Source organism: Rhamphochromis sp. 'chilingali' (genome assembly GCF_963969265.1).
Source record: "Rhamphochromis sp. 'chilingali' genome assembly, chromosome: 18".
NCBI lineage: Eukaryota > Metazoa > Chordata > Actinopteri > Cichliformes > Cichlidae > Rhamphochromis > Rhamphochromis sp. 'chilingali'.
Genome location: NC_137945.1, coordinates 15,350,974 through 15,359,289, shown reverse-complemented (window position 1 = coordinate 15,359,289; position 8,316 = coordinate 15,350,974). Strand labels below are relative to the sequence as shown.

Below are 8,316 nucleotides of genomic sequence, written 5' to 3'. Positions count from 1 at the left end.
TTTACGGGCACGGTTGCTAAGCGATTATTCTAATATTGTCTTGTCTGGAATGCCGCCCCCAGTGCAAACTTTACCAGAATTTCTATTTTTTTTTTCCTTTCATGTCGCTCCAATTAGGCTAACACCAGCCTTTTAAAGAATTTGTAACATTACCTGAAATTAATGTTCATTTTAGATTGTTGTACCGTTTAGTTTAATGTGAGAAGGAAAGAAAGATGCTAGAGGTGGTAAGTAAAAAAACCATACTGCTAATATAAACGGCTGCATAGTTAAAGTAAACTCATACAAGGTCTAATTGATATACTTTTTTCATTTTTTTCAGTCAACAAGAGCACAATAAAATAAAATAAAGACAATACACTGCAAGTAAAAGATGTCGTGCTCAGTCAATGTGGCCTAAAATAAAGACTAATTCATAAACCACTTAATTTTATTTTATTCTCTGTTAATTTCTGACTATAAATGATTCACTTACTGATAAAGAACGATAAACAGTACGATCAAATATCGCAGCAGCTGAGAATCACGCTTTCATATGTTTGTATTGTCTGCCATCTGCTGGAAAATAGGAGGATGACACCCAACGTGTGTTATTTTCTGTGGCTTACGAAAACACCGTCAATATTTTTTATTGCTTTGCAAAAACATAATGTCAGCAGAACAGGTAAGTAACTGTGACACGTATTCTTTTCCCACGCGATAAAGGATTTAATATATCTCTCTCTGAATGTCCAGTTCTTGCGTGTGCTTAACTTTTCTTTGATTGTATCTGATTTCATCGGCCTACATTTGTGTTGCATTAATGACGAAGCATAAAGAAGCTCTGTATTTCGTCATTTATTAAAAAAAACAAACAAACCCAAAAAGCATACCAACACATTTTTATTGCCCTACATTATCTTATCTTTCTTTTTTTAATTAAAAATATGGTGCTTTTCCCCCCTCCAAGCCTTCGCACGAAAAAACTGCAAATTCCAAGTATTACTGAAGGCAGCACGGGCTCTCAGGGCGCTGCTGATGCGGATGTTGCTGTGTCTGAGCCAAAAAAGTAGCAGAGTTCTTTCCGAAAAGTTTGACCCAGGCTTTTGATGATGTCGGGCGCTGTGCAGCAAAAACAAGATACTGTAGCGTTACCGGTGTTCGCTGCTGTCACCCTGGCACTCATAACCATCCTCAGTGTGTGGAAGTTAAAGCAGTTCAAATATAAATTGGTAAATGAAGCTGGGGTTGCAATGTTTTATGGTAAGTAGCCTAAATATTTACAGACTACGGAAGCCGTTATTCAGCAATACTTCCTGGACTCGGGGCTTGAAAGATGTATCGAAAATGTTTATAGAAGACATTTCTGGGGTTTCAGAGGCATGCAGTTTTGGACACCGGCATCTCATTTTGCTTTATTCATCATTTTATACGAGAACACAGCATCTTTAGGTGACTCCTGATATGCAGGTGTAACAAGCAATCAGTTGTCCTATACTTGATGCATGGAAATAGTTTTAAAATGTGCACATTTATGTCAACATGTGGCACATTGCACTTTCATTCTTTTCCAGAACCCAAAGTTGTTGTTTTTAGTGTAATATAGTGAATTACCCCTTTAATAACAGTTTTTGCTGTTTGTAATTCTTTTGCAGGTTTGCTTCTGGGGTTAACTGTGAGATTAATATGGACTGATAAAGGAGAGCAGTGTCCGGGGAACACAACAGCAGCAAATGAGCAAGCGAACACTTCTAACATCACGATGGTCAACATCACACCACACGGACATGTCGGAAATGAAAAAGGCCAGTTCAGCTCACATCCTGAGGTAACTGTGGTTGTTTGATTTCACCTTCCCTGACAAAACACATCAAAACAGAATAAATCCAGCGATCTGCCCTAAAATAAACATTTTCTCAAGAAAACAAAAATAAACTACATAATAAAAACCCCATTAAGAATATCTGAAAGCAAATAGCTGCATACAGGATGGTTTTTCCTCTGATGTAATTTCTTTTGACTGAAATAGCTTTTGTTTTCATTGTCTTTTCCTGGATCAGATCCATATTGTGCCTCTTGAGTATGCTGGCTATTTACATCAACAGAGTCCTCTAATGGTTCTTAGTTATTGGTTTTCCTTTAAACTCTCATGGTCTGTTTGTTCTTAGAAAAAGTCAAGAGTGGTGGTGCAAGGAAAGGGAGGACGAGAGAGCAATTTAACCTTTATTAAGGTTTTAGTCAGGATCAGATAGTGGGGATTACATTTTCAGGTGTGCCGTGCATACAGAGGGAAATTAAATTTAAGGGACCACATATGGACACAGTTCCAGTCAAGTAAAATGAAGCAACACAACACGGGTTTAATCACTAAACAACAAAACAACTAAATTAAGCTTTTGCTAGCAACTGTAGCGCTTTCTCGCAAAATTGCGCTCTCAAGACATTTCCCTGCTTGTTTACATGCAGCAAGCTTATAATGAGATACTCTTGCAAGCAGTTTTCTCTGCAGTGCAGGAAAGATGTAAGATAGCATCTCAACAGGCATTGCAGCATTTTCCTCTTAGAATAAGTTGGACACTTCAATCTGTGTCAGAGAACACAGTAATGATGCAAGAATGAGGGGCTATGATAAAGTAAATAATACACCAAAACACAAGGATTTGCTGCTGATGATAACAAAAAGACCCAAATAGGGGTATGGTATGATTAAAAATCATTTAATTGGGAGCCAGTTTGATGTTTGTGAAATCCGAAATCTGGTTTGAGCTCCTACAGACAATGATTCGGATTATTCAAGTACCATAAATACATGTTATTTCTGTCACTGAGGTGCAACAGGAGTAATGCTGCAACCTTAAGCCCCAAGCCTGCAAACTAATCACAGCAGTTATTTGTTAAAAAGGAATTAGCAGAGACTCTAACATCACTTCTAAGCAGAAAAGCCTAAGCCTCAAGAGCGGACCTTTGGCTGTCATCAGCATGAACACTGTTTTTTTCCGCCACGCTTTCATATTTTAGTGCCGTGATCAGAGATTTGTCATATCAAAGAAGCCAAACGATAAACCGGAGCTTCAGCCACACATGCACCAACGAGCTTAAGAGAACGCGGAACGAGGGCGTTCTAAATTGTGTTTCTTAATCTCGGTGCCACATTTCACCGCAAGAGAAAGGCAGCAGTGAGGCTTGAACGTTGCGAATCATCCCGGTCGAGTGTAACTCTTCGCTAATGGCTTGGACTTTTTGGCCCCTTTTGAATGCGGGGGTCTCATTAGCAAACCAGCAGAGGCTACCACAAAGGCCATTACATTGGTCAGACCTGTTCTGTGTTGCCTTCACGCCATTAAGCCTGATACATATGGGGTCCTAGCAGGGAGAGATAAGGATTTCATTGCATTACTGAGTCCATTACGTGCCACTGGGGAGTAAGGCATTAAAGTTTGTGGTCTGATTAAATTTAGTGCTGCTCAGCTGAAGAGGCAATTAGTGCATACAACACACCTCCATTCTCAAGTCTGTGGTGCAGGTGGCCCTTTGTATAAAACCCCCAGCATATGCATAATTTATTGATTACAGTGTATCTGTATTAGTATGTGTTGCACAGTTTTGTATTTGTCATACACAGCCTGCATAAATGGGGAAAAAACATATATATAGTGCTGTGTGGGTAATTGCAACCACAAAATAGTAATTTGTATTGAGCTGGGTTATGGTAGCAAAGAAAGGAGCAATTTGTAGCTCTAGAAGCACCTCAAGTGTGAATTACTGAGAAAGCATATTGGCTTTCCTTACTCTATAGGGGACTCTACAGCATTCGAAATATTAATTTAAAAACAAAAATGCAATCTTCCAAATGTCCCCAACCTGTACTTGGGTAAATATTCACCAAAATGCAGTGCATCCTGGAAATAGGATTTACAGAGAGAGGCCTACTTTCATTCATCTAAATAGTCATGCTTCTGTGTTGTTGTTTTTTTCCATAAAGCTTCGTTAAAGCAAGCCAAATCTAGGTCGTTCTTAAATGCCTGTGACCACAGCAGTATGTCAGCAAGCGTCACTTCCCCCGTCTCACTCCTTTGGCCTGAAATGTAATTGAACTCGAGTAAGGTTCTGAGCAATGTAAGACCCTGTGCAATGTAGGAACCAAGAAAAAGTAGTTTTATTTTGATCTGAATTGAATATCGCTGCCTTTTGATCTTCAAAATGTATCCACAATAGACTTAAAAAGGATTCAAGGATGAAGAACATGAAAGGCTACCTTGCTTAGCTGCTTGCATTGCATCACATCGGCTTGGGTGAGAAACAGACAGCGAGAGAGCACGCTATGTACAAAAATACTTGTGGGCGCTGGTTTTTATTTGTATTGACAGTAATGCAGTTGGGTTTTTTTAAGATCGTGTTTTAATGACATTTACTTGTTTTCTGTGTGGATGTAGCACTGGGTTACCATAAATTCTGGGAGCTGCTATGATGAAGATTGACAGAAGCAGTTAGACCTCTCTTTTCTTGTTATGCCTTGCTTTAATCAGTGTGAGTCAGAAGACTTGGGCAGTACACAGTGATTATATCATCGAGCCACTGAGAGATCTGAAGTGATGTAACCGCACTGTAGCTGCCAGATTGAAAGTTCAGATTGTTGTTGAGAAGATTTCGTAGCATTTTATTACTAAAATGTTTTTGAGCACACAGATCTAGATAGGTGGGAGCCTGCTTTTGCTATATATCATGAGGTGGAAGCAGTTAAAAGAAAAAAAAGGTGGTACATAAGAATGAACACGGGTGTTTCCATGATTTTCTAAAACGGGGTGACACGGGGTAGACCATGAGCCAGTGAGGGTGAGCCATAGGAAACAATCAGAAATAATTACTAAACAGCTTGGAAACTGATATAAAACTTCAGCATTAGCTGGCTTGTATAAATATTAATGCCACAATAAAGACTAAACTAACAACATGCAGCACAGGCTTTTTGGTCATTAAAAGCAAATCACTGTATTTCACTCATACTTTGATTTAAGTTCACTTTCACAAAAACCAGGACTGAGGGAATAGTGGGCAGCAAACCAAATCATAAAGTTAAAATGTTAATATTTTCATCTATAACTAGAAAAAAGTCTATTATAACATTATTTATTTGTATTATTTATCACTATGCAACATTTCCAGTGTTGCACTGAGGAACCCAGGGGTGGGGTTACTCATTGGTAACCTTTGCTTCCAGGTGTGGAAAATGTACATGTATAAAAGATGGATAGTAATAGTTTGTGCAGACTTGTTTTGAAGGCTTGATATGACCGTTTCTACGATCATAATCCTGGCTTTAAAAACACACATGTGACGAGAAGGAGCAGGTCTTACTGCTCAGATAAGATCCATTTTGAAGCACAGTATGACCACAATAGGCTAATTTGATATGACCCAAAGTGAGTGAGTGAGCCCGCTATCTCAACAGGAATGTGTTTTTCCAGTAGAATTCTATAAGGCCGCAAAACTATCGCCATCTGGCGGCCTTCAGATAGAATGCAGGTTTAAGGCACGCCTATGCACGTAGCACATATCCCACTTTTGTTATTTACAAAATTTGATTTTGTGTTTTTGTTTTGTTTTTTGAAGAAAGGAGATATCAGGTACTTGAACACAATTGAGAAAAGGTGCATGTTTGCCAAAACAGGGCTGCTGAAATGAACTGTGTGTGTGTTTGTGTATGTAATCTGTCTGTCAGTCAGACTCTCTTGCTCCCCGTGAAACATTGTCAGTCACCAACACAGCAGCTCTGTCGTTTACAGGAGACCTTTGATCTGCAGGTCCTTTTCAATCTGTTCCTGCCACCCATCATCTTCCATGGAGCTTACACTCTTAATCAGGTGAGACTGCTCTCCTGACACGTCTCCCAAAAGGGTGTAAAAGGCCATTTCTTTTAATGTACATGGGTTGTCCATCTGTTAAGGACTTCCCATATGGTGCACTGTACTGATTCTTACACCAGATGTATTTAATGTCTACTAAACTGTTGTCTTGTTTGTTTTGTGAGTGTTACTAATTGGACTAATTTTTATTTGTTGTTCTAGAAACGATTCCTTGCAAACCTGGGATCTGTTCTCACCTACGCTTTTGCAGGTACCATAATCAGCTGCATGTGCATAGGGTAAGAATTCTTTGTTTATTTATGCAAATAAACTGAAGTAAAAGAAATACTGAGATGACAGACAAATGCGGTTAAACAATTCAGGCATAGCTTTATGGTGCAGTGGTTAGCACTGACTCACAACAAGAAGGTCCTGGGCTTGAATCTAGCATGTGGGCTTTCTGTATGGATTTTGCAAGTCATCTCTACATTGGTTCTCTCTGGGTACTCTGGCCTCTTCCCACAGCCCAAAAGAATGCATGAGCTTGAGGTTAGGTTAACTGGTGATTATGAATTGACTGTAGGTGTGAATGTGAGTGGGAATGGTTGTCTGTCATGTGTGTTAGCCCTCTGACAGGTTGGTGACCTTTCCAGGGTGTACCCAACCTCTTGCCTGTGACAGCTAGGATAGACTCCAGATGCCTCCGTGACCCTGATTTGGATACGTTGATGGACATTATCTAACACATGTCACCAGTAATATGAAATAGTGTTCTGTAAATGCCCCCATAAGCCAAATCCTGTGCTTACACCTGTGCTTTTGGTTCTACGACTAATCAAAATTTCTGTAATAACACTACAGTGCACCAAACTCAGCACAAGTAATATTGATTTTGGAGAGAGTACAGATATCTACTGATGCTATTGTAGCCTGACATAGCTAGATGGCACTCTCACACTCTGAAGGAATTTGAGGCTTTTTCTAAACCAGTTGTCACTGATGCTCTAATTGCTGCACAGAGCAAGTGAGAAAACCTCAGAATTCCTTAGTTGTTATTTTCTTGCTTTAACTTCAACACGTTTTGTGGTTAGAAGAAACTGAACAGTCCAGGATTTACACCCCCCCCCCCCCCCCCCCAAAAAAAAACCCAAACAAACAAAAAAACAAAACAAAACCCACAGCATTATTTCATCTAACATTTCCTTAATAGGCTTTTAAAGCTTCTACTAGTTGTCATTTTTACTTATTGTGTTTTCTGTTTATGTATAAATGATCTTAACTCCCCCAGTCAGTCATTTCAAACAAGTGGGTTTGAAGGTCATGTGCTTAAAGTATTGCCTGGAATTAACTGGCTAAAGGATGTTGCCTTCCTTCCTTGCTCCATCTATTATTCCTTTACCTGGAGCAGCATTTGTCAAACTTCCCCGTTCCCTCTGGGAAGCAGGAAAGGTTTTGTTCATGGCGCCTCATGTGCTCCATTTTTAATGCTAAGGCATCAGAGCTGGCCAGTCCTGCTGCTTGTTAGTGTGTCATATCCCATAGGGAGTTAGTGTCGTGAGAGTGTGGGAATCTTTCTGTCTCAATTTACAGTCCTCTTCCTGTCTTTTTCTGTGCCTGACTCTCTCATTTTCTCTCTGTCTCTCTCTGGATGTCTAACACACACACACACAAACGCACAATGCACAATTAATCATCTTAACCGCAAGTCTTCCTTAAAGATACACGAATAACACAGCTTAGTTGCTTGACCTAAGGACAGTGCTTTAAATACTGGCTGCAGGGGGCAGGTCATGTGCTGTCACCGACAGAGCTATGCCAGTGGACAGAAAGGTTCCCCAGAGGACACACTGGCATACTGATTATTATGGCATGCCCCACACTAACTGGATTAGTACTCAGCATACATCAGTTATCACTAAGGAGCTGAACTGACTGGACGCTTTATCAAGTCTTTGTGTACAGTTTTATTTTTTTCTTTATAAGTGAGATAACACAGTGGAGATACAATACTAGATTTATTTTTGTATTTGGCTCCAGAGCTGATAAAAATATTGTGTCATTTATATTTCTGTCAAAGTGCCCTTCACAAAGACTGTTAGTGGGTTATATTTAGTCTTCTAGGTCATTGTGCATGCACACACACATACACACTTATGCTGTTCTGTTATGTTGGAGAGTACCGTATATAACAGTGTCTTAAAAGAATGCAAACAGTTAGGATAGATGGATACTGACCCCCAAGATGGTTTGTGGTGTGTGTGCGTGCGTGGGTGGTTCCATTTAGTAGGTGGATGTGGGGTCGAGTTCGGAGCATATGGATATTCACACTCATTCGCATTAACATGGATAAAATAATAAAATTCCCAGCACAGTCGCAGCTTTGTGTGTTCGCTTGTGTAAAAAGGAGCTACGGCCTGGAAACGGGTCAACTCACCTGCTGGTAGCGTCTGGCCCCATTACCCAGACTACTCTAGGGGAAGCCCTGCTGTGGTTA

General features: G+C 39.9%; 1 protein-coding gene across 1 annotated transcript in view; it reads left to right on the top strand.

Annotated features, from left to right (window-relative positions):
* Positions 1-1,047: 1,047 nt before the first annotated feature.
* Positions 1,048-8,316, top strand: part of LOC308385708 (sodium/hydrogen exchanger 9-like) — a 62,816-nt gene continuing 55,547 nt past the window's right edge. The window contains exons 1-4 of the mRNA XM_080864823.1: positions 1,048-1,242; positions 1,635-1,807; positions 5,763-5,840; positions 6,045-6,121. Of these exons, the coding sequence (XP_080720949.1) occupies positions 1,089-1,242; positions 1,635-1,807; positions 5,763-5,840; positions 6,045-6,121 (482 nt within the window). The 5' untranslated portion in view covers positions 1,048-1,088. The remainder of the gene's footprint in view (positions 1,243-1,634; positions 1,808-5,762; positions 5,841-6,044; positions 6,122-8,316) is intronic.